Source organism: Neovison vison, chromosome 7 (genome assembly GCF_020171115.1).
Source record: "Neovison vison isolate M4711 chromosome 7, ASM_NN_V1, whole genome shotgun sequence".
In the NCBI taxonomy this organism is placed as follows: domain Eukaryota; kingdom Metazoa; phylum Chordata; class Mammalia; order Carnivora; family Mustelidae; genus Neogale; species Neogale vison.
Genome location: NC_058097.1, coordinates 37313911 through 37340576, shown reverse-complemented (window position 1 = coordinate 37340576; position 26666 = coordinate 37313911). Strand labels below are relative to the sequence as shown.

Genomic DNA, 26666 nt, shown 5'->3' with positions numbered 1-26666 from the left:
CATCCTTTAGCATTGGCTCTGGAGGAGCAGAGGGGTCCATTTGAGCCTCTTCAGAAGTCTTGACCAGAGCATTGATAAGAGCTTTGTCTTTTTCATGTGTCGGATCAAGACAATCACGGATCAAGCTCCACAAGGGGAAGGTGTTCACATGCACATGCAAGTGATGAAATTTTAGAATACAGTTGAGTTTTAGTGGGGTGAGGTCTAGAGCCAATGACCAAGAAGGAATTCTTAAGTCTTCAGGGAGCCTGGGTGGCTCAGTGGTTAAGCTTCTGCCTTTGGCTCAAGTCATGATCTCAGGGTCCTGGGATTGAGCCCCACATCAGGGTCTCTGCTCAGTGGGGAACCTGCTTCCCCCCTCTCTGCCTGCTGCCCTGCCTACTTGTGATCCCTCTCTGTCAAATAAATAAATAAAGTCTTTAAAAAAATGACAATGAATACTGTTACACTGAAAAGAAATAAAAAATTTAAAAAAAAAAGAATTCTTGAGACATCTTTGGTGCAAAATGGTGGTTTTAAAGCACGGGGACAGGACCCGTGGGCAGGAAGAGCTGCTGCCCCGGGGTTGTGAGGGGTGGCAGGTTATGTACCATGGGGGTGGGGGAAGGCAAGGAAAAGGGAGGGTTTTTTTTTTAGTTAATTTATTTATTTTCAGCATAACAGTATTCATTATTTTTCACCACACCCAGTGCTCCATGCAATCCGTGCCCTCTATAATACCCACCACCTGGTATTCCAACCTCCCACCCACCCACCACTTCAAACCCCTCAGATTGTTTTTCAGAGTCCATAGTCTCTCATGGTTCACCTCCCCTTCCAATTTCCCCCAACTCCCTTCTCCTTTCTAACGCCCCTTGTCCTCCATGCTATTTGTTATGCTCCACAAATAAGTGAAACCATATGATAATTGACTCTCTCTGCTTGACTTATTTCACTCAGCATAATCTCTTCGAGTCCCATCCATGTTGCTACAGAAGTTGGGTATTCATCCTTTCTGACAGAGGCATAATACTCCATAGTGTATATGGACCACATTTTCCTTATCCATTCATCTGTTGAAGGGCATCTTGGTTCTTTCCATAGTTTGGCGACTGTGGCCATTGCTGCTGTAAACATTGGAATACAGATGGCCCTTCTTTTCACGACACCTGTATGGAAAAGGGAGGTTTTAATAGAACTTTCATGTGCTAAAGAGGACCTACAAGATGCCTGAGGCCTTGAGGCCTTGCTATTGTCAAGGTCCTTTTTCCCTCTAGCAAGGTATTAACATTAAGATAGTTGGGAGAGTCCTAAAGAATGTCACAATATGTCCCACCCAGAAGTGGGGGTGGGGGAAGGTTGGAGGGTGTCAGCTTTTGCTTTGTCCTCAGTCAGTCTTCTGTTCCTTCATCATTTCCTCTGAACAATTCTGACCCTTAAATCTTTAAGGTTGTTGAAGGTGGAAGGTCTCAGCTTCTGTAATATCTTCCTGATGAACAGGGGTGTAGAGTTGTCCCTACCTACTCGAGTCAACACTGGTCAGTTGGGGAATGTTTAGGGGAGTTCTGAAAGACAGAGGCAGCTGAATCCAGGGGAGACAGCTCAGATGATCTTCCCAAGTGGAAAGGATCATCTGTGGAAGTTATGACAGCAAAGGAGTCGACAACAGGTGGGGAGACATGGGAGAAAACACCAAAACATGATTAGAAAAAAAATGAAAGAAAAGAAAATGAAGCTCAAGTAAGTTCTTTGCTAGTTGACAAAAAAAATCATTTTCTAGTCCAGGAGTTGAATCAATCATTAAAGGAGGGAGGGACTGTTAAAGTGCTAACTTGAGTATGTCAGAACCCAAGAAATATTTTGTGATAGTCTGGAACATACACACAGTATTTTGTTTTTGTCATAGCACAACTTCTACCTTGTGTAGCAGTTAAAATATCCAATGCCATTCTGTTTTGTAAAGCTGCTTTACACATTTGTATGACCATAGCATTTTTATAGAGAAATGCTACTGTGAGGGTCATTTAGGGCTGACCATCTACTTAGTAAGAGCTTCTACATGCAAAACATCCTCCACTTCTAAAGGAGGAACAATAGTGGATGTTGTTATTTGGTCAAACCAATGAGACAGAATGAGTTTCACCACTGTTTGGAAGGTTGGCCAGGTTAGTAAGGGTTTTAATAATGCATCCATGATTCCAGGCAAAACCCAGAGTACAGTGGCCTATCCCACCCGGGGGGAAGCCAAGAGCACAAGTTAGAGTCATATAACCATTGGGTCTCTTTAGGAGACAGTCCTCCAATTTGGGGTTTCTGTAACTGCAGTCAAGATATCAAGGACTATTCAGTTTTGGAGGGCCATCTTTTTAATGCATAATAAAAGGCAGTCCATTGTTACTTTGAAGGGAAAAGGGAATCCAAACCTAAGGACAATTTTCCTTCATGAAGTTTTTCTCATCTCCATGCCCTTTTTGCCCAAATCAGTTGTATGGTGTAAACCCTAGATTACTTTCATTGGTTCCTAAGGTCCTATACTTTGATGTCCTTTGAGGTGAATTACAGTTATCTCCTTAGGTATGTGTACAGCCTTATTCGTAATAACTTTAGGCCTGTATTTGATTGTGGAGTTATGGCTTGATAATAAACCTCTTTCCTTCCAAACTGCTCCATGGACATTTAGGACTAGGAAAGCATATTTGGGAGTCAGTATTAGTATTTATTTTTGAGTCTTTGGCAATTGCAAAGTGCTAGTGAGTGCTATGGCATACCCAGCTTTTCTTGTTCTTCTTATAAAAACTATTGTTATCAGTGAACCAACTGTCATTTGTATTTTTAATAGGGGAATGTTAAATCTGGACAACTAGAGTAAGCAAGATCAATAACCTCTTAACAGAGAAGTACAATGGTCAGGTTCACTCATACAGTTTAAAGGTGACAAGTTTTAAGTATTATTTCTGGCATATCTGTAAGTGTAGCCCAGTATTTATTAAGTTGGCCTCCATCATCCATTGGTGGCCTTTGGTTTCTAAGACAAATATGGACATGATATGAAGTCATTATAGTCAGAGACTGTCCCATAGTGAGCTTTGAGGCTCCTTTTATGAGGAGGGCTGTTCTATGCTTAGCTAAAGCCTTTGTTTGCAATTGTACCTCAATAGAGTTGGCTTCTAGGATAAATATGACTAAGAGATGAAACCATTAAGAAGCCCTTGAGTAGGCCAGACTTAATAATATCCTAATTGCAAAGGATCCCTGGCAAGTGAGAGAAAACTTGTCAAGAGATAAGGGGAGGCCCACATGCATCATCCAATCCAATCATAAAGAAAGTGGGGTCATCCATTGTCAAGTCCATAGTTAATTCTATGGAGTGGGGGTATGTTGGCTTTTAGGCAATTACCCTAGCCCCACAAAATTGGTCAAGGTGATAGTTGAGTTATACAAGTGTTGGGGAATTAATCCCATTTTTCAGCTGTTTAAATAATTATGTGCCCATGGGGTTCTATTATTATCCCCACAGAATAATCAGCAGAAGATTGTTTATATGAGTTACTGTGATAATTTCTCTTAAGTTTACCTCTATTTGTCTAGCTTAGGTAAACAACAATTTAAAGACAATTTAAAGAACAATTTAAAGACAATTAAATTAAATTAAATAAATAACAATTTAAAGACAATTAAAGACAATAAAAAATGATTTAAAGACAATCTAATCTAGAACTTAACATCCACAAAGGTGTATTACTGAAATAATTTTTCTCTCTAAAATAACCCTCATTTACAGATATATCAAATTAGGACTAATTTATTTGAAAAAGAAGTCCAGTTTCAACAGATTTGGCCTAATTGTTTACATAAGCTCAGTAAAGACAGTGAGTGATCATACAGATCTTTTAGGATCTGCTTATAAAGAACCTCTTATAAAGAATCTCTGGGTTGAACTTTTAGTAGCCTCTCCAGGCCAGAAGCCAAGCCAAGTACTTCCCATCAGACATGCCTGCAATACCTGTCAATTTGGATGAATTCCTCTTCGTGAGGATCCCAAAATATCCTGAGGTTCCTGCACTTGCCAGGAAGTGACATTCTTTAATCACCTGGTAAGGCTGCTAGGAGCTCTGTAAGCAAGGTACCAGGCCAACAGTCCCAAGGGGTTTTATGGCTCCAGGTTTCATAAAATCAACCTTAGTTCCTTTAAGCTGTCTGGTCATATCTGAGTCTATGCATGTCTTTCTCAAATATGACATTCCGGTCAAAGCCTTGGTAAAATAATCAGTGTTTCCAATAGTATCTTGTTATAAGGAGAAAAGATTCTTATTGAACTTATGCAAATGACTGATTGTCATGGAAGAAAGAATACTAATGGTGTCCTTTTGAGTTTCAAAGGGTTCAGACAGAGAGAAAAGTTGAGTGCTTTGATTTGTTTACAAATGAATATTCTTACATTTCTGTAAATCACAGATAAGTAAAATTTTTCTTACTCTGGGAGAGCAAACATTAGAGAACCAGCAATGTTTTAAATGAGACATAACATCAAGAGACACAACACTAAAATGTTTTAGTTCATTTAGTCCCATGTTACTAATTTTGGTTTGGTTTGAATGCAGCTTTAGTTAGTTATGGAAATTCTTATTCATTTCAGTTCTAATGTTTGCTCTTCCAGACTAGGGATACTTTTTTCTTAAGATGTCTGTGACTTACAGAAATGTAAAAATATTTATGTGCAAACAAATCAAAGCATTCAACTTTTCTCTCTATCTGAACCCCCTGAAAATCAAAAGGTCTCAGTAAGTGTTTTTTTTCTTCCATGACAATCAATCATTTGCATAAGTTCAATAAGAATCTGTTTTCCTTGTAACAGGACACCATTGGAAACACTGGTTATTTTACCAAGGCTTTGACTGGAATGTCATATTTGGAAAGACTCGGATATGACCAGACAGCTTAAAGGAACTAATGGTGACTTTATAAAACATGGAGCTGTAAAGCCCTTTGGAACTGTTGGCCTGATACCTTGCTTACAGAGTTCCTAGCAGCTTCCCCAGGTGAGTAAAGAATGTCACTTCCTGGCAGGATACTTTGGGAGCCTCAGGAAGAGAAATTCACCAACAGGTATTGCAGGCATGTCTGATGACAACTATGTGGCTTGGCTTCTGGCCCAGAGAGGCTGGTAAAAGTTCAACCTAGAGATTCCTTATAAAAAGTTCCAGCAAAGCAGATTCTAAAAGATCTATATGATCACTCACTGTTCTTGCTGAGCTTATGTAAATAATTAGGCCAAGTTTGTTAAAACTGGACTTGTTTTTCAAATGAATTAGTCCTGATTTGGCTATCTCTGGAAATGAGGGTTATTTTAGAGAGAAAAATTGTGTTTTAATAATACACCTTTATGGATGTTAAATCCTAGATTTGATTGTCTTTAAATGTTTGTTTACCTAAGCTAGACAATTTGAGGTAAACTTCAGAGAAGTTGCGCGATAACTTGTTTAGACAATTTGCATTCACGACTCAGTCAACCCCAGATATAAAGAGGAAACTTAAGAAAATTGAAAGATGTAAAGGGAAGAATCTGATTAGGTTAATGGGAATAGTGAAAATAGCTGTGGAGGACTGAGTCATGCTTGCGGGGGTCGAGAGCTCTCTTACGGACATCTTACCGAGGTATGACCTAAGCGGAGAGCCCTCTATGAGACTGGGTCCCCCCACCCCCCCATCAATATCGGCCGGGTAACTGGGTATACATCCAGAGATACCAATACCAGACACTTCAGCCATGCTGGAAGAGACCCTACATTGTGATCCCGACCACTCCCCCTGCTCTCAAGGTCGACGGGATTACTCCCTGAGTCCACTACACCTACATCCGACCAGCTGACTCACACTCCATTCTCAAGGACTTTGTTCCAGAATGGAAAAGCCAACCAGACAAGGACAATCCCCTAAAGCTAAGACTGTGCTGTTCCCACTTACCCCCCCCCAATGTTGATTATCAATAGATTAGTATCTGTTGTCAGAGACTGTACTGTTGTCAGTACAGTTCGGCTCATGGGACTCAGCAATACCAACCACTGGACTTTGTTACTGAGACCAGCCTGGACTTATAATTGGGTCCTTCTTTAGGTTCCTCTGAGAGGGGGAAATGTGGAGACCAAGAAAAACAAGGCTGTACCCACCTCGAGTCTAGCCCTGACATAAGTACAGCCATCTTGACAAAGCAAAAGCTGGCACCTTGCACCCCCTCTCGACCTGCTCCCCTCCCCTCGATAGTATATGTGAACAAGTAATTAACTTGTAGAAATCACAATCCTGCAAGACAGGACTCCCCCTCAGTTTACAAATCTCCCAGTGCTAAATCTCACTAACAAGGACACTTGATAGGAGGAATATGACATTCCATCAGGAAACTCCCAACTGTTTTCATTTTAGTTCCTCATTAGAGAGGAAAATGGCCTTGGCTTGACAATAACCAGGCCTCCAATATCCTGACAGTCTTCTTTACCCTGATAGCCCTTCTGAATATCCCCTTTGTCCTCACCCACCGCCGAGTCCACCCCTACTCTGCCTTTAAAAACTCTGACTGCAATCTGGTTCAGGGTCTAAGTCCCTACTCCACTTTGTCGGGTATACTTGGGCCCAAGCTTAAGCTTGTCAAATAAACCCTCGTGTGATTACATCAGTGTTGTCTCCTTGGTGGTCTCCTAGACGTGAAAACTCGGGCATAACAATGGTTTCTTTTTATAATTACTGGGTCCCTTCACCAAGGCTTCCTCCTCAGCTATCTCCTTGTCCTGCTGGCAGCCCCCTGCTGTTTCCTGCTTATCTTGCTGCCATCGCTAGGCCAACCACAGGGGGCCAGCCCACAGCCAACCCTCTGCTCAAGCCGGGGCCACCTCACCCTCTGCTGGGAACCAGCAATGGGGGTCTGGGGGGCTTTCAACCCCACCTGGGAATATGGCCACAGGCAGATGATCCTGGCCTTATCACACCCACTAGCAAAGAAAAACTAATGAAACCAAGATGTCTGTAATCACCCATCAAATCAATAATGTTCAAGACGTTATCATCCTGGAGTGATTCGGTGGCTCAGTTGGTTAACCGTTTGCCTTCGGCTTAGTTCAGGATCTCAGGTCTTTGGATGGAGTCCCACATCAGGCTCCCTGCTCAGCAGGGAGTCTTCTTCTCCCCCTGCCCCTCCCGCCAGCTTGTGCTCACTCTCTCTTGCAGAAATAAATAAAATCTGTTACAAAAACATAAAAGACACTATCATCCCATTTCTTGGTGAGAATGTGGTGAGATGTGTACCCCCAGACCCTGTGGCAAGGAGAGCAAGTTATCAATAGTGGCAACTTTGAATGAATTTTGACAGAATTTAACAAGCTTACCATGAGAGACTATGGACTCTGAAAAACAGTCTGAGGGGTTTGAAGTGGCAGCAGGTGGGGGAGGTTGGGGTACCAGGTGGTGGGTATTATAGAGGGCACGGCTTGCATGGAGCACTGGGTGTGGTGAAAAAATAATGAATAATGTTTTTCTGAAAATAAATAATTTGGAAAAAAAATATTACATACTTTTTTTTTTAAAGATTTTATTTATTTATTTGACAGAGAGAAATCACAAGTAGATGGAGAGGCAGGCAGAGAGAGAGAGGGAAGCAGGCTCCCCGCCGAGCAGAGAGCCCGATGTGGGACTCGATCCCAGGACCCTGAGATCATGACCCGAGCCGAAGGCAGCGGCTTAACCCACTGAGCCACCCAGGCGCCCCTATTACATACTTTTTAATCCAGCAATTTCACCTTGAGGCATCCATCCCAAAGACTGTTACAGACTACAGCACAAGCAGAATGTTAACACAACACTGTTCATCGTAGCAATGAAAACCACACCCGGGATAGGGCTAAATACAACAGAATATTATACACCCAGGAAACACAGTTACAAGGAATTTAAACTTCATCACAAATGTTATTAAATGTTAATTGGTAAAAGCATTCCAACAGGTCTAAACAGGGAGAATGTACATATGCTGGAAAGACGCATACACAGCATTAAAATGTTTGCACGAAACATACCAAATGTGTTAAGAGTGATTTTCTGGGTGGTCAAATTTGTCATGTTGTTACTATCCTTTTCTGGATAGACTGTTCTAAACTTTCATCAATAAACACTATTGACAAATAAAAGGAAATGAATGGTTTTCAAAGACTACGTAAAAACTGAGTTAAGGAATGCCCAAGAAATCGGTACAGGGGCTGCCTCTGGGGAGGGCCTGGGGCAGAGTTCACGCCAGAGGAAGTCTGGATTTCCTTTTGTACCATCTGGAGTCTTGAAAAGTACCAGGCTGGCATCACCTATTCAAAATTTTTTAAAAATGAAGATTTTTGCCAAGAAAACACAGACGAAAGAATACGAAAACCACAGAAGCCAAGAGGCAAGCCTGAGGGGAAAGCCCGGAAAGTGCTCTTACCTCCTAGGGGAGACAAGACTTGAGGTCCGGCCTGTCCTCGCAGGCCCAGCGCCCATCGCAGTCACCCCAGCACCCAGTCAGTCCACACTGACTTCGCTCGGCAAGATCTGCTCCGTCTGACCCAAAACTGCCCAGATGTTGGGTCAGGATTTTTCCCAGAAATGAAGGCAGTGTGGCCAAGGGAGGGACTTCAGCAGACATAGGGGCTAGAGCTCTGGGTAGGACCCCGTGTCCCCTGGGTCTGGGACAATTGGGCCCAATACATGAGCAATGAATGGGTGAGGCTTTCCCCAACCCCACATTCACCTCTGTGAGTTAGGAGAACCATCTACCATGGGGGTTTTTTGTTCTGTTTTGTTTCATTTTGTTTGTTTGTTTGTTTTTAAGCTTTTATTTATTTATTTGACAGAGATCACAAGTAGGCAGAGAGTCAGGCAGAGAGAGAGGGGGAAGCAGGCTCCCTGCCAAGCAGAGAGCCCGATGTGGGGCTCAATTCCAGGACCCTGAGATCATGACCTGAGCCGAAGGCAAAAGTTTAACCCACTGAGCCACCCAGACACACCCAAGGAGAACCGTCTAAGTGGTCCACCACCCTGTGGGTCAAAGAATCATCTAAGTGACCTGTACATCCCAGGAGGAGGTCTGTAGTCAATGTACAGGCCTTTGAGGAACTCTTTCACCATGGCCAGTAGCTGCTGCTTCAGGGGCTCGCTGCCCATGACCAGTGTGGTCAGCTGCACAGCGTCCGTCCAGTCCAGGTGCCCGAGGATGGCCATGGCTTCATTAAAGAGCTTTTGCTGCTCGGCGGGCGGCAGCTCCTTTATGATCTGAGGAATTGGCTCAAACCGTCCGCTTGTCATCCATGCACTGTAGAGTCCCCCGACAGCCCCCCCTAGAAAACAAGGAAGGTTCGGTTAGTTGGTCCTTATTCATAAATGGTGGCCTCAGGCTCTTGCTGGGAGCATGTCCACCACCGTGACGAGTGAGCACATTGACACACGGGTGGGTACAGGCTTGGCTTCGTGTCCGCTCCACCCCACAGTGCGGGGGACAAAGGTTTCTGGGGTCCTCAGTCCATTTGGCTCAGATAACTGACATCCAGACTTGCCCTTCCCTAAGCTCTAGACTCACAGATGCAGCACAAAGCATCTCCCACCTCACAGCTCTGAGAACTGAAATCTCCAGGGTCTGCAGGCTTCCTGCTTCCCACGAAACTCTCTCATCTTAAAGGACAGAGCTGAGAAGCCAGTGCATTTGCAAGGAGAATCATCTCAGTGGTGAGGTTGAGTTTTCCCCATAATTTGCTCTTTGCCCCTGAACTTTGGAAATTTCCAGTGAAATCCCAGGGCTGAAGGACCCTGGGGACACAGAAGGAGACCTTTCCTCAGAAAGCACCTGTTTTTCATGCCAGCCCTCAAGAGCTATATGATGATAACTATCGAATATAACTCATTCAATTACTTCTCTTCCTGTGACCCCGAAAAGACATAGCCATTATTTTTAAAGGTAAATTTATGATCAAATTTCAGATGCACAATGTTGGGACTTGAAGCCCTTATGTCAAGGGAGAGTTCTATCTGATCAGGTGGGGGCAGGTCTGCTAAGGAAGGCGCCCTGGGGCAGGGGTCTCAAACTCAGGTGCCCTCCGGGGACAGGCAGGTAGCTGAGAGGGGTGAAGAGGGCTGAGTGAGCCTCTGGGTGATGAAGGACGGGGTCATGTCTAAGGGGCGGGGGCTACCCCTCGCCAGCCCACTGCTACCACACGGAATCCCACATGTGTATCCTGGAAAAAGTTTCATGATTATTAAATAGCGGTCATCAGATATTAATAGATGCAGCCCAGCTGGACTTAGTGACTCTCTCTGAAAGAGCACAGCATGGAAAGGGGAGACACTGACTCCACCGTGGACAAACCAGCAAACACAACCTTAACCAGTGGATCGAGGTGGATAGGGAGGCTGTGGGTGTCACATGTCCCTGAAATGGCGCTATGAGACAGGCACTCCGCCGCTGTCTGCCGTGTGCTTTCCCAAGGTCTACAACCCCGGGCTAAGCATGAGCAACCATCAGGCCGACCCAAACGGAGAGGCATTCTACAAATAACTGCCCAGGACTCCTCACAGTACCCAGGCCATGAATGCAGCAATGTCCGAGCAACTGTCACAGAGCTGGGGAGACGGAGTAAGGAGACATGAGGATTAAATGCTCTGTGATCCCTTGAGCTGGATTCTGGGACAGGAAAAGATCGTAATGCAAAAACGGGCAAAATACAAAGAAAGTCTGGAGACCAGTTAGTAGGGACACGTCAATATTGGTTTCTTACTTTTCACAAGTGCACCGTGGTGGTAATGTTACGGGAACTGGGTAAGGGACATGTGGGCGTTCTCTGCACAGTCTCACCAACGTGTCTATAATTCTACTACTGTTGCAGAATTAGAGGTTTATCTGAGAGAATACAGCCCAGGCCGGAGAGAACCCGGTTGTGGGCTGGACCCCGCCAGCAGGCAGTAAAACCTGCACCCTCTCAGGAAGCCAAGTGTGGAGGCATCTGGAGGCACACAGCTCCCCTGGGGCTGAGCCCAGGCCAGCATCAGGCCCAAGAGACTGAGCACTGCCCCTGGTCAGCCTTCCCCTCTGCTCCAAAAGAAGGGAGGATTTGGGGAGGGGAAACCAGTGATTTACAGGTTTTACTGATCTTTAGCCCACGACACCCATGAAGAGCTCAGAGCTGACAAACATTTCAGTCATCTGCACTAAACCTTTATGAGAATGTCAATATTTGATTTCGAGCAGCACTTCATGCAAACAATCGCCAGGAATATCGACCAGCAAATTACTAACTCTTTGGACAAAAGAAAATTCCTTGGTTTTCTGGGTAAAATGATGCCCTGCCCACGACTAGTGGCTTCAAGGAGCAAATCCCCGGGTTCCCCTGGCAGACGTCCTGTTCTCTACCAGCTTTGACAGAATCTGAATAAGATATGTGCTCCCACAATGGCATCTGGGAACAGCTATAGGATAAATGATCCCATCAAGCCCTCCCCTGAGCACTTTAGATGGGGGGACAGGGACAGAGATAAAGAATGTCACTGAGGAAGGAGGCCGTGGCCACATCTCCTCCCCAACTAGCTCCTTAGATGGTGAGAAGCTGAAGTCACGACTCCCTAATTCACAGATGGGAAAGGGAAATGTATAGTGGAAGGTCTGGGGTCACCCACACACTGATCTACTCCCCAATGTGAGCTCTGCATCATGAAATGTCCTTGAAGGTCAATCCTGCCACAGAAAGGCAGAACAGAGCAGGAAGCCATGCCGGGAGCCGGAAACAGAAGCCAACCTGGGCAGACATGCAGTCACCTCCCCAGCCTGTGTTCATGGGAGGACTGCAGGCAGTGCTGTGAGCTCTCCCACGTCCCCAGCACAGGCTGCCTGGCACAGAGCAGGCATTCGGTGATGTATCTGCTGAGCCCAGTGCAGCAGACCATGCCTTTGTCACCCCCTGTGCTGCAGGGTCCATCTGAGGGACCTCACGGGAGGTGTAATCCCGCCCCTCCTCACGTCAGACCCACACAACAGCCTGCTCTCTGTGCCACCTGGGCCAAGGGGGAGACCACACCAGAATCCTTCCTACTCCTAAGACGTAGGAAGCAACCTTTCCTGGCTCCAAGAAATAATGGGAAAATCAGCCAAACCTTCATTCATAGCCAAAAACTGTCTCTCGAGTTGAAGCAGGTGGCAAAAGCAGGGGACAGGATAGTTTGTTGCTTTTTCTGCATTGGACTGTTGGTTTCAGAATGGGGTTGTCTCCCTGAATGAGCTCATGGAACATGACCAGACAGACTGCTCCTAGGAGGTGCTCAGTAAATTCCAGCTTCCTCCCTGGTTCCCTTTTGCAGTGGCATGTAATGGTGACAGGGAAAGGACACCATCCAAGGGATCCAGGACACCCTTATATCGTCAGAGGTCCAGACACATCCCTGAGGGGAGAGGCGCCCTCCAGGTCTGCATGAGTCATATGTCATTTGCAAGAATGCCCTGCGTGTCTGAGGCCATCACACTCAGAAGCCTGTGTTTTCAATGGGATGAATTAAGGCCACAAAGACCATGTCACAGAAGCAACCTCAATTCGACAAACATCTCCCACAGAACAGGGGTTTCTATGTGGTCTCTGTGGTTTCTTTCTCTCTCTCTCTCTCTCTTTATTTATTTATTATTTGACAGAGGGAGACACAGGGAGAGAAGGAACACAAGCAGGGGCAGAGGGACAGGGATAAGCAGGCTTCCTGCTGAGCAGAGAGCCTGAGGTGGGGCTGGATCCCAGGACATTAGGATCATGGCCTGAGCCAAAGGCAGATGCTTAACAACTGAGCCACCAGGTACCCCATCCTTGTGGTTTCAAGGACTTTTTCACAACACCCCCTAGGCTGGCTGCCCCTTCAGGAAGATTACACGTACCAACAGCTAGTCCGAGTGGGCCCCCGACCAGACCACCGATGAAGACCACACCTCCTGTGATCAGGGCGCTCTCCATAGAGTACCTGACAGCCACCTTCATCTTCTGATTCTCAGAGATGGAGCACAGCAGCTTCATGATGTCTTTCATCAAGCGGGGTTTCCTGGCGAGCCTAGAAGGGAGCATTTCAAAGGGAAACTCTTAAGGAGCGTCAGAGTATGTGCATCCAAATGTCACTCTTGCTAGAGTTTGGAGGACAGCCTCATGCAGGGAACAGGAGCTCTGCTGTATGTAGAACCGACAGCACCCAGCAACGTGATGGGTTCCTTGTCACAGAGGAAGTCGGGGAGCCGCTAGTTAATAAGCACACAGAACCCGCAGAATGCACGACAGGTCTTCCTTGCCCTCTGTGTAACTTCTCATTCATGACAGATTACAGAAAAGGCCCAGCCACAAGCTGCATCTGTTCATCACAAGGGAGGCAAGCGTGCCCTCTCTCTTTTCTGCAGCCTTCCTGCTGACTCAGGCAGCCCCAGTGCACAGAGCCTGGCAGAGGGCAGAACGTCCCAGCCTTGAGTCCTCTGTCGTGTGACAGGGCAATGGAGCTCATGCCAAGCCTGTGAAGGGGAAAGTACTGGGCTCCATGAGAACACTGGCCTGTGCCCACACCTGTCTGCCCCGTGACCCTGAACAGATTCTTCACCTGCAAAGGGAGCTAAGCCACCTACAAGCTGGATTCTGGAAAGGTCTGAGGGGAATGGATGCAAAGTTCCTGGTATGAGTCTGGAACACGCAGCCCTGAGACTTGATGGCTCTAAATGAATGTTCTGTTACTGATACACACCACTGGCTTTTCTTTCTTTCTTTCTTTCTTTCTTTCAAGATTTATTTACTTATTTATTTGACAGACAGAGATCATAAGTAGGCAGAGAGGCAGGCAGTGAGGGGAGAAGCAGGCTCCCCGCTGAGCAGAGAGTCCGATACGGGACTCGATCCCAGGACCCTGGGATCATGACCCGAGGGGAAGGCAGAGGATTTAACCGATTGAGCCACACAGGCACCCCCCATCCACTGGATTTTCTGTAAGCAAATGCTCCTAATGCCCTTCCAGTTCTACACGGGGGATAGTAAAGGCAGGGACAGGACGGCACTAAGGATGACCAGTAAAGTGAGACAACCAGAGAATAAAATAAACCAAAGTAGTTGAGGGGTTTGCATGTCTTTGGATAGACAGACAGACCTTTGGAACAACGACCTTAGAACAAGTCAGGAAACTGTTCGCCACAATGATGGGAAACTGTTAGGCACACAGGTCAAGGGCAGGGTAGGCTCTGCCCCAGGGTCAGTGGGCATGGAGAGCCACAACACTGACGGGCCACCTGACAGGACCCAGAAGTAAAATCAAAGTGGCCATGAGCTGGTGCTTCTCCTCTTGGCTTCAGCTGGACCCAAGGCTCGAAGGGCACTTCCTTTCCTTCACTCTCCTTTTCATGCAAGCAGTGCGTAAAGGAACTTGACACAGTTTGGGGCAGACCCTGTTGCTCAAGAACTCTTGGTTACGTCTCCTTTTAACACAAGGAAAATCCAGAACCAGACACTCCTGTAGAATCATCCTCTCAATCCTGGGAGAGAATTTTGAGTCCCAAGAACAACTTTCTGGGTCTGCTGGATCACCACAGTCAGGGTTCAGAACCTCTGTGCCATTCCAGAAGAGATAGCTAATGTCCGGGGCTCTGGCCCCTGCCATGTTCTGAGCCAGTGATTCTCCACAAGCGCACCCCACTTTGGACAGCAAGACGGTAAGAGACCATGACCCAGACATCTGACATCGGCTACTTAGTCCTCGAGTTCAGAAAGTGCGAACAAGCACCCCCCAAAGTGTCTTTTTGACCAAGTGGGGTATAGAAGCAACGGAGTGCCCCTGCAGGGGTGCTCAAGGGACTGAAGAAGAAGTCAGGAGTGCCTGTCCCTGCTCTGGCACCATGTGCCTTGGACCTGCTAGCATACCTCCGAGCTTCCTGCACCTTTGCTCACTACTGCAACCCCTTGTAGACAGAGTCCATGCCACCTCCTCCACCATGGAAGACAGCCCACGTGAGGGTCATGACTTGTCCACACATGAAGGTCACAATAATAAAATAGCATTATAACAGCAAAGGGACTGCACATGGCAGAAGTCACTGAGAAATGAGGGGATGGAAGCTGTGACTTGACCTACCCAAAGCCATGGTGCTGTAAAGCTATGCAAATGAGTTTTATTTCAAATATTGATAACCAAGGGAATGAATATCATGGTAAAACCTTTCAAAAGCTAACCATCCTCCTGTAAAACAGCTAATCATCATATAGTTTATATCCAGGTTATATCCTCCTTTCTATTTGTCATTATGCTGAAAAAGGGGAGATGGAGTTCGGACTTGGGAAGGCCCCTCTGGGGGAAGGCAGTGAGCTTCCAGGTGGGCGAAGACCCCAGGAATGGTTTGCAAGGTTGGCTTCTTGGCCAGGGCACTCTGTCCAAACACCACTCCTAAAACAGGATTTCTGCACATTAATGGACCTGCACTCCAGAAACACTTTCTGCACAGAAGAAAATGCATGGATAGGAGGCAGGAAACAGCCACTTCGTATTCTGTGGTCCATCTAAAAACCTAGCTTCCCACTTGCTCTGAATGTCTTCATACAAACCCACAGGGGCTAATAAGGCTTCATCATGCAAAGACTACTTACTCCCAACCTCCACCAGCCCAAGGCAAGAGCCCAGGGCTCTGCAGACCTGGAGGGCCAGCAGGTGTCCTGGTGTGTGGAAGGGCACGAAAGGATGTGGCTCACCTTTGGCTGGGTTCAACAGCTTCACACCACAGCAAGACGTGGCACTGTAGCTGCCTCAATGCAAGATAGAGCTGGTTTAATTTCCGTGTGAGAATCATTTTAGACTTTAGAGCATCAATAGACTGTTGTGGAAGAAAGGTTTGACACCCCATCTCCTGAGTCCTTGCTGGAAAGCCCACCCTCCTGACTTCTCGGGGACTGCCAGACTGAGGAAGGAAGCCAGTCCTGCTTCCCCTCCCACTCCAAGCTTGCCTTTGTCCGTGAGCAGCAAGGAAACCAGTAAGGAGGGAGGAGGGAGGAAGAGTACTCTGAAGGGGACACACCTCAGAGGGTGGGAATGGGGTCTCCCCTCCTCATTTCACACCTATTTCAGAATCAGATTTGTCCACAACATGGGCTCTGGTCACAGAAAGCCCATCTGCCAGCCACAGGGAAGGCAAATGCCAACTCCCAACTGGGGAGCCCTTTACCAAGCCAACTTGAAGCCCTGGTTTCTTGCAAGCACCAGGCTGGTCTGCTGATGACAGCAAGGTTCTGGGGAAGAGGGAGATGAACCCATCCCTGGGACTGCAGCCTGGCTTTTTGAGATGGACCAGATTGTGAAAGAGCAGGGAGAGGAAGGCTTCAGAGCTAACGGAGACCCACATACACTGTGTTTTAAAAAAAAAAAAAAAAAATTGGAAAAGCAGAGCCTCTTAAGGAGTCAGCGTGATCTTGTTCACCTGCCATCCTCAGTACTTTCTACTTCTCTGTTGGAATTTATGAAACTCCTCTGTGTGGCCTGACTCTTGCAAGTCTTGTGTCCTCACCTCTGCAGGCCGTGGTGCAAAGGTCGCATGTGGACCCCACCAGCACTGTCGGATTAGCCCCCAGACTTTTTAATGACTGAAGTGTTGCCAGTATTTTAAAAATAAGATTTCACATCCATCTGATTCCTGATTTCTCTCAAAAAATCAAAAGAGCAAGTCCCCTGGACCATCTTCCCTTAGCCACAGAGGAGGTCCTGCCTTCTGTCTTCCATAGGCCCTGGCAGGGCGACCTTACCTGACCAGGGACACATAAGTAGGTCATCTGCAACCTCTCAAAGTCCCCCGCTTCCTCTTTTAAAGGCTAAAGAAGCCACCAGTCCCCACCATAGGAATTGTCCCCTCGGAGATCCCTAATATCCATTCCCGATCATCGCTGAACTTTCCCCGCAGGGTGAGGCCGGGGTGTTGCCTCACGGGGTATCCTAGGACTGTTCCAGATCTGTAACACCTGCCGCCCCACCCACGCACCTGGGACGCAGAGGAGGGTGAGGCGCACCCCAGGTTACTGAGGAAGGCAGGGACAGGCGGGTAACTGGGGAGCTCATACACGTACCGGAGTCCAGGCCCCTGAGACCAGCTGCTTGGGTTGTAACCCCAGCTGCGCTGCTTCAGCTTATTTCTGGTGTGAGGTCAGCCTCTCCGTGCCTCGGTGTCTTCACGTGGCAAATGAATACTTTAGCGACGTGCACCCGGCTCCCCAGCAGGCAGACCCCCATGCACCGCGCCCCAGCGCCCCGCCTCACCAGAGCCACCGGGACACTGAGCCCTTTACCTGCTGGGATGTGGCCCCGGGCGCCAGAGAGACCTGAGCCCGCTCTTCCCCGGCCCCCGTCCCGCCCCGCCCCGGGTCTCCTGTCCGCGGGGCCGCCCAGCGCGCAGGCTCTGCCCCGCTGCCTTCAGCTTCGCCCGCGCGGGAGGACTTCCAGTCGCCACTCACCACTTGGCCCCCGCGGCCACAGCCGGTATCCCCGCCATCGCCGCCACCCCCTCCGGTGAAACCCTCAGGGCCACTGCTGCCACGTCCTGCTGCGCGGGCTTCCGCGGTCTGGCCCGCTCTCGCCTTGGCAGGGTCTGACGCCGAGGACTCGCGGAACTTCCGCTCTACGTCGGAGTCTCGGCCTGGCGCTGGAGTCTGGACAGAAGTCCCCGTGGCGCTCTGGCTGCGCTCCTGCACGTGCTCCGCCAGCCCTCTACCGCAGCCCGCACACGTTTTAGCCGGCCTTCCCTTGCGCTTTCCTCGGTTCCCCGGAGAGTCCTCTCTGGCTTTGCCCCTTGATTCAGGATCTCTGACTCTTAGGTCTGCGGAAGCTCCTCCTTCCTTCAATGGGCGTGGTAGGCAGCCCAGCAACCCGGGGAAATCCCTGGTGCAAAGTTAATGTGTCCTGAATGTATGGGCCAAGTCCCATATAAACTGGCAGAAGGTGCCCGTACCAGGTGCCCCTGGATCAGTGATTTGAAAGGCTGTGTGCTGGCTTTACTCCTCGGTTTCCAAGGAAAGGGGGAGGCCCAGCTTCCAGGACAAAGCTGAGGTTGGAGAACCTCTTGGGAGGGGGCAAATGTGGGGATGAGGCAGGGAATATTTTAGAGGGAGTGTGGAGAGGATTCCCTCCACTCTCACCCCACCCCGACACACACGCGCACACACACCAACACTCAAGGGCCTTGAACCATCTCAGATCTGAAAAAGGCTCTGGGGGCTTTCCATGGAGTGTCAGGGTCCAGACTCTAACCCAGGTCCAGCTGGCTCAAAACCCTCGCTGTAACCCGCACTGGGCTTTCCTGGATGCTGTGTGTACCCAGAGGATGGGCCTCTTTGAACTGCCAGAGTCACCGTTTCGTTTTCTTCTTTTCCTTTTTTGGAAGGGAAAGTACTTTGAGAGTATATATGCCACACACACACACCATATATTTGTACATATATATACAACAGTATATACATGCCCTAATAAGGTTTTTTTAAAAGATATGTTTGCTGATTTGCAAAAAGCTGTACATATTTAATATATACAACTTGATGATATGTGGGAAACAAAGGCAGGAGAAAAAGTAATAAATATACATTACTACCTATAGCCCAGGCAGGCAGAGAGACTTTCCTCTAGAAAAGGAATGTCAGCACTTCGTTAAGAGCAAAAAGCACTCTTAGTTCAACCCCAGGACCCTGTAAGTCTACTTTCACATACAAAAATTCCTTGGGAAACGTTCTTTATCTCTAACCCCCAAAATATATGTTGTTAATCATCCCCCATACCCATCTGAAGGGACTCATGACAGAGTTTTTACTAAATTGTAATAGATGACATTTCCTCACAATTGCTAGCCCCCTCAGGATCATGGAAACCTTGTTTCTTTATTACTTGGGAGGTTTACACTAACTCCCTCCCAACTTGAAAGTATATAAAGAGCCACTCCTCACCACCCCAGTGCGGCTCTTCCTGCTCACGAGTCCTGTCCCCATGCTTTAATAAAACCACCTTCTCAAGAATTCTTTCTTGGCCATTAGCTTCCAACCCTAATGTCTTGTCCTTCATCGATGAGTATGGAGATACGTATACACCTGTGAGACCATCAACACAATCTACACTATATTCATCTCCATCACTCCAGATCACTCCAGAAGTTTCTTCCTGCCCTCTTTATTATCATTATCGTGTGTGTGTGTGTGTGTGTGTGTGTGCATGGTAAGAACACTTAACATAAGAGTTATTCTCTTTAATATGCGTTTAGTATACAACAGTATTAGCTATAGCCATATGCTGTGTAGATAAGCACTTACTTATCTTCCAGAACTGAAACTTTGTACTCTTTAACTATCATCATTTTGTTTCTTCCCTTTCCCTCCTGTCCTTATTATGAGAAAGGGGCTCAAGCATTAACAAGTGTTCCCTGGACATAGTGAATCACCTTATCCATTTCCAAATAGGAGCTTTTGCTTGAGTTTGGGTGACAACCATCGCCAGCTCAGGCCTGGGGGAGATTTTCCCATTTCTCTGTGGGCAGCTCCCTCTGGAGGCTCATTAAAGAATTGGGCTGCTGACTCCCCCAGAGGTGGGAAGGGGAGCACTGGTAGACAAGAAAGATGCTGGAAGGGAGAGAAACTGCAAAGTCAGAGTCTTCCAGAGAAGGTGAGCTGTGAGAAGTCCAGCAAACATTGCACCTGTCGACAACCTGGGACCTTCATTCTGATATGAATGAAGTCATAAAATGGATGCAGACACCAAAGTCCATGGATGTAACACATGATACCACAGTCTCCTAGTGACAGCCAGGCCTCCTGCAGTGTGGTCCTGTGAATGACAGGTGCACAGTGGTGTCCCCATCATGGTGACTGCGCACTGACCCAGCATCCAGACAGTGCTCTCATCATGCTTACCGTGCTGAAGTCTGGCTGAGTGACCTCAGGAGGGTCATTCAGCTTCTCTAGGCCTCAGTTTGCTCATTTGGGAAATAACGACAATAATCGTGCCTTCCCTCAGCGTTATTCTGAAGATTAAAGGAGGTAATATGTAGGGATCTAGATTATTTTTGTTTATGTCATAGTGTGTGAAAATGAAAAACATCTCCAGAGTCCCAAAAGTGAGTCTCGTGTCCAGAGAGGCAGGAAATCAGATCCCATCCCCACTTTCACAACCCACCATCCACAATCCACCATTCTGGGGGTCCAAGAACCCCCAGCATGCGAGGCTGCGTTCACAGAGCCGGCGGGGACTTGGGCCTGTACATTCACCAACACTAACTTAGCACCTTGAGCTTCCCAAGGTCCCTGGGCTCTCTCCTGGGCCTGCTGAGGGGAGGGAGGAGCAGCCCTAGGCCTAAGGGTCAGAGATCCTGAATCAAAGGCCAAAGGGTGACAGGGTCCCCAGGAAGCATCTGCAAGCTTGAGGAAGAAGCAAGGCGAAATGTCCATCTAGCATATGTGTGGGCTGGGGTAGAGGGCAGAGGCTGGATGCGAAGAGTGTAGTGTGGGGGCCACGGGGCCCTCTGAGGCCAGAGCCTGGTACCCTCCACCTTTTCCAGAGTTCCAGTCAGCAGCTCCTAATTTATGTTGCTTTTTCAGGATAATCCCACTCAGCCCCAGGGCTGGATAATGCCACACAGGGGTCACACACTCAGAAACCCCCGTGACCTCTTAATTAAGCATATGAGTAAGCTTGATGTCACTTTGAAAATGAAAATCTCTTTAGTTAGGTTTATTCCCAGGTATCTTATGGTTCTTGGTGCTATAGTAAATGGAATCGATTCTCTAATTTCCCTATCTGCTAGTGTTTATGTAAGCAAAAAAAAAGAAAAAAAAGAAAATGAAAATCTTACAATCTTATTTGTGGAGCATAACAAATAGCATGGAGGACAAGGGGCGTTAGAGAGGAGTAGGGAATTTGGGTAAATTGGAAGGGGAGGTGAACCATGAGAGACTATGGACTCTGAAAAACAATCTGAGGGGTTTGAAGTGGCGGGGGGGTGGGAGGTTGGGGTACCAGGTGGTGGGTATTATGGAGGGCACGGCTTGCATGGAGCACTGGGTGTGGTGAAAAAATAATGAATAATGTTTTTCTGAAAATAAATTGAAAAAAAAATGGAAAAAAAAATCTTACAATCTATGTTCTTTTTACTTTAAATTACCTCTAAGAAGGCTTAGGGGTCCCGGGAATCTGGATCCAGACTTGCAGCAGGTCATTTTTCCCAAGGCAGCCAGAGAGCCAGGGTTTGGGGTCAGGAGAGGTTCCAGCCCCTTATGGTGGGCCTAGGACCCGCTTCCTTCCTTGGTCCTAGGGCGGAGGAGGTCTCCGCAGCCCCCAGTCTTTTCCCTAGGATTCATGCCATCTTTCTGGTATGTGAAGTGTTCAGTGCAGTGGGAGGCACCTATCGGTAATTGATTCATTAGTTTGCTAGGGCCCTATAAGCAAGAACCACAATGTGGGTGGCCTAAAACAGGACTTTATTGTCTCTGTTTTGGAGATGAGTCCAACGAGCCTGCAGGCCCCAGCTCCCTCTGAAATCAGTGGGGCAGAATCGTTCCTTGCCTCTTCCTAGCTTCTGGGAGTGGCCGGCAGTCCTTGGCAATCCCTTGGCTTGAATCTGTGCCTCTGTATCTGTCATCACTTGCCATCCCCCCGTGTGTCTGTGTCTGCACCCCAGGTTCCCTCTGCTTATAAGGGCACCAGTCCTATGGGATTGCACACCCACCCTGGAGACCTCATCATAACTCAATTACACCTGCAGACTCTTTTGTCAAATAAGGTCACATTGACAAGTACCAGGGGTTAGGACTACAACTATCCGTTTGGGGTGACACAAACACCAGGAAGTCAACAAATGCCAGCCCTGATGATAAGCACATGAGTATGCACACGGTCCGCGCTGGCACAAGGAAACTACAGGCTCAGCCTAGCCTTGTGTCAAAGTCGCCGTGCGCAGAGGGACCCTTAGGACGGCTGCCTTTGGTCTTGGAGGAGCTGCATTCTGCAAGGACTGTTACCAGACAAGCTGGCTTTGGGGGTGGTAATGAGCCTGTCCTGGCTTTGTCGTTGTTCTTCCGAATGTTTAAGTTTTTCTCTTCCTTGGTGTTTACATCCTTCAGATATTTGTAGACCGCTATCCTGCCCCTTGGTCATTAGCGCCTGTCTGCATATTTGCCATGGTGCATTGTTATTATTATTGTTGTTGTTCCCATGTCTTCCCTGCATGCTCACTCGGTCCCTCAGCCACCATCACTGCTGCCTGAATTTCCTGCAGGTTCCCAGCCCTGCAAGCACCAAGTTACCGGGATGGAGCATCAGAAGTCAGTAGTCAGGTGACAAGGGACAGCTAACAGGCCCTCTGGCTCCCTTCTCCTCTGTCGTTTTTGTCAGTTTCCTTTACAAGCTAAGTGAAAAACAGCGTGCTTACAGTGTGAATGCAGTTTCCAGACAAATCCCCTGCCCCTGCTTCCATCCAGACAGTCCCCAGTTTCCTCAGCTATGAAATGAGGATAAGAACCCTTGCTCTCAACACCCTGGGATTGCTGTGAGAACGGATGAGACCAGAGCGGAAAGCGCCTTGTACACTACAAAGCGGGGAGAGTGATGGTACCAGCAATGCCTTCAATGCACGAGTGGATCTCTGCAGAATGTTCCAAGGGTCTGCTGCTCTAAAAGCTAGAGATTCCAAATGAGAATTTACAAAATGAACTCGATAGAACTGAGATTCACCCTAAAATCTGCTGGTTGAAAGAATAGAGAGGTGCCCTACTGGAAAATCTACCGTCAGATTTTAGTATTCCAAATCAGTGTGGAACTCAGAGCCGGATGGGCTCTTGGAGACGAGCTGGAGATGCCCTGAGGGGGCTCTGGAAGGTTATGCTGCTATAAAAGACTTGGGAACAAAACCCCACCTTGTCTTCCATCTGAGATCTCACGAAGAGTTCTCTGGATGGGGAAGACTTATTTCCGGTCTGACAAGAATGATTTTCAATGGTTCGGTTGAACATGCGATTCTCACGCAGGTATTTCTATAATTATCCCGTTTCAGTTAGAATACAGTTTCTGGAACAATAGGACTCTTATTGTATTGTCATATCTGTTATAATAGATGTTTTATTACAGAAAATGATGGTAGGGTCACTATTATGATTCTGGAGTTTTTATTTCAAACTGCTCATAGGACGGAAATTCTCTTTCCCCAGTAGTTTTTTATTTTTTTCCAATTTATTTATTTTCAGAAAAACATTATTCATTATTTTTTTCACCACACCCAGTGCTCCATGCAAGCCGTGCCCTCTATAATACCCACCACCTGGTACCCCAACCTCCCACCCCCCCGCCACTTCAAACCCCTCAGACTGCTTTTCAGAGTCCATAGTCTCTCATGGTTCACCTCCCCTTCCAATTTACCCAAATTCCCTACTCCTCTCTAACGCCCCTTGTCCTCCATGCTATTTGTTATGCTCCACAAATAAGTGAAACCATATGATAATTGACTCTCTCTGCTTGACTTATTTCCCTCAGCATAATCTCTTCCAGTCCCGTCCATGTTGCTACAAAAGTTGGGTATTCATCCTTTCTGATGGAGGCATGATACTCCATACTGTATATGGACCACATCTTCCTTATCCATTCATCCGTTGAAGGGCATCTTGGTTCTTTCCATAGTTTGGCGACTGTGGCCATTGCTGCTATAAACATTGGGGTACAGATGGCCCTTCTTTTCACGACATCTGTATCTTTGGGGTAAATACCCAGGAGTGCAATTGCAGGGTCGTAGGGAAGCTCTATTTTTAATTTGTTGAGGAATCTCCACACTGTTCTCCAAAGAGGCTGCACCAACTTGCATTCCCACCAATAGTGTAAGAGGGTTCCCCTTTCTCCACATCCTCTCCCCAGTAGTTTTTACTTTAATGCTGCTTTGGTTGTTTTTGTTTTCTGTATTAAACTTCAGTGTGTCCGTGATTTTGTTCTGTGGCAGAATGTGGGGTGTTTGTTTGTTTTTGTTTGTTTGCTCCGTACAGACTGTGGCTGAGTCCCCCTGGTGTGTGTTTGTTTCCATGTTGTTGGCATTTGGTGCACATGGTTTCTTTAACCTGCCAGCTGCGTTGTTGTACACGTGTGCGTGCTTCAGTCTGCTCAAGCTGGCATAGACTGGGGGCCTTAAACAACACTGATTCCCCATGGTTTGGGAGGCTGGAAGCCCAAGATCGAGGTACTGGCAAGGCAGGATTCATTCAGAGACCTTCTGGCTCGCCGCCTGCCGTCCCGCTGTGGGCTTGTAGGATTCTTCTTTGTGTCTGTGGCGGGGAGGGAAGATCCAAGTCCCTGGTGTCTCTTCTGAGAACACGAATCCTATCACATCAGGGCCCCACCTTAGGACCTTTTCGAACCTTAATTACCCCTTTATCAGCTCCATCCCCAAAGACAGTCACCCTGGGTCTAGGGCCTCAACATGAATTTGGGGACACACAATTTAGTGGATAGCACTGAATTTGTTTTTTATTGCTGAAGAAATACCCAGAGATTTTGTATTGAATGAACCTGATAAACATATTTCAAGGAGTAAATAGTGTTAGTGAATATAGGATAGAGACCTTGGGGCTCTAATTAAGTAATATCATATTTCAGATGGTAGTCCACTGTGGGGAGAACAGTGGAGGAGGGAGGGGACAGGAGTCCCCACCTTAATTCACTGGTCTCGGAGCCCCAGCTGTTGGAAGCCCAGCCTGGATCTGGAAGCACGTTCCTTGACTGCAGCACAATGGTCTTAGCTGCCAGGAACTCACCCCCTCCAGGAAGGCTCACAAATCTTGGACATCAAATCTAACTAAAGTTAGGCCCAGGGGACCTCTCCATAATCAAAAGATTTAAGGACCATAAAAATCCCCAAATACCTGTCCACACACTCCCACACTATCAGACCACCTCTGAGACCAGCCACAATTTCCACATGTCCCTGGTGAATCACACTCTCTGCTTAGAGCCCAGAACTGCTCGGGGAGGCACAGGTCTTGGGCCCTTGGAAGAGCCGTGGCTCCCCAATCACAGTCTTGAACTAGACAGAGCTCAAATCTTCTAGAGGCCTGGTTCCCAGATGATTTCTTGGGCTCCCCAAGAAAGGAGAGGGCTCTCCATGGTTAGTTACACTGTTAGTAACAGAAGCAGAACAAAACCCCAAACCTCTTGTCTTCCCAGCCTCTGTTCCCCCCATAGCACACCCTCTAGCAGGGAGGATAGAGCCCACTGTTGTGGGGGTGCTGGGAGGGATGGAGCAGGAAAGCCGAGGGGGGTAAAACACAGGCACACATCATGAATATGGACACAAGCAGACAGGAGAATGTTCTGGGAATTCTCCATCATGAAAACAATCCCATATTTGGAGCTTCTAGAAGAGAGGCACCCTGGAATTCACAGAACATTCCTTTGAGGTTCAGCAGTGTTAGGAGGTACCTGGGGTCTCACCTTCTCTTCCATATCCCTTCCCATCTCACAGCTGGGTGTCCACCCCAAAATTTCAATTGTCTTGGGGGAGCACATGCTTGATGTCAGGATGGAAACCAGAGGGGACAGGGGTCCTCCGGGCACACAACCCTTTCCTGCTGTGAGAACACAGACTCACCCTAATGCCATGGGTGTTTATCTGCTGGGGTAAATGATGCCCCATTGTCCTCAGTGCTCAGGCCCTGATGATGGGGAGTTTGGGGTGAAGGTCTGGGAAGATTAACAACTACCATCTATGGCAGTTTCTGTGGATCAGGAATTCAGTGGTGCGGAGAGGGCATCCAGCACCCCCAGTAGCCATTTCTACCAGGACCCCCTCCTCTGACCACAACCAAGGCCCTTACCGGGCCTCAAGCACTCGTTCCCCCTTCCTTGGTTGAAATTCCCACCTCAGGATTTTCTTTTTCAGTTGTCATCAGGCTTTGCTATGGAGTCCACGGTGGGAGCCTGCCCAGGTCAGTGGACAGTGGGGCCCTCAGAGTCCCACCCTGGTAATCAGAGGCCCATGCCTTGGTGGCCTCGGTGGTGGCCCTGTCAGAGCCTGGGATGCATGGCGAGTGATCTGAGGAGCTAAGGCATTTCTCCCAGGTGAGCTCCTCAAAGCATCCCCAGGAACTTCAAAGACTGCAGCGCCCACACAATGGGAGCAAAGCAGCTTCCAATAAGGAAGCAGACAATCTGTGGAAGGCACAGGAAGGAACCTCAGCTCCTGCACGACCATGGTCCAGGGCTGGGAGACGCGCATTGCTTCATCCTAACAACAAAGGCCCTGGGCCCATCTGCTCTGGGCCGGAGAGGGAGCTTCACTGGTTCCCACTTCATCAAAGCAAGCAAGATAAGGGTCCAGCCCGGCCAGCGTGCACCTGACAAGCAATGAAGACCCAGTGGGATGTTGTGTGTGGGATTTTAAAGGAATGTAACCTCACTCTCAAGGCCCCTCCTTTTCAAATAATTTGCATGTCATTTCACTAAAAATGAATTGTGGATGAATTTTTATTTTATTTTGATGACATACATTCCTTCCCTTTATTATTGAAAGAATTCAGCCCAGAGCAGGATGCACAGTGGGCAAAGGGATGGTCTTCTCCCAGGCAGATCCCAGTTTTGGTTCTCTGAGCCAGACAGCCAACTCCTGCAGTCCACCTCGGCTGTGGGAATAAACTAGACCACCAATG

The 26666-nt window shown here is 47.7% G+C and overlaps 1 protein-coding gene across 2 annotated transcripts; it reads right to left on the bottom strand.

Moving 5' to 3' along the window:
* Positions 1-8924: 8924 nt before the first annotated feature.
* Positions 8925-17834, bottom strand: LOC122911490 (protein C19orf12 homolog). 2 transcript variants are annotated; one of them, XM_044256227.1, is made up of 3 exons: positions 17466-17834; positions 12893-13062; positions 8925-9329 (listed from the first exon to the last, which is right to left on the bottom strand). In XM_044256227.1, the coding sequence occupies exons 1-3, from the start codon at positions 17501-17503 to the stop codon at positions 9046-9048; spliced, it is 492 nt and encodes a 163-aa protein (XP_044112162.1). In that variant the 5' UTR covers positions 17504-17834; the 3' UTR covers positions 8925-9045. The 2 variants fall into 2 exon arrangements, with proteins under 2 accessions (XP_044112162.1, XP_044112163.1); XM_044256228.1 differs by lacking the exon at positions 17466-17834 and adding an exon at positions 17301-17330.
* Positions 17835-26666: the final 8832 nt, after the last annotated feature.

What these genes read in the sequence shown, in the direction of transcription:
- LOC122911490 (XM_044256227.1), bottom strand. Translation starts at nt 17,503, where the DNA reads ATGGCGGGGATACCGGCTGTGGCCGCGGGGGCCAAGTG. An exon ending in GTGGCCGCGGGGGCCAAGTG is followed by an intron (nt 13,063 to 17,465) that starts GTGAGTGGCGAC and finishes GCTCCCTTCTAG; the next exon opens with GCTCGCCAGGAAACCCCGCT. An exon ending in CCCACTCGGACTAGCTGTTG is followed by an intron (nt 9,330 to 12,892) that starts GTACGTGTAATC and finishes CTTGTTTTCTAG; the next exon opens with GGGGGGCTGTCGGGGGACTC.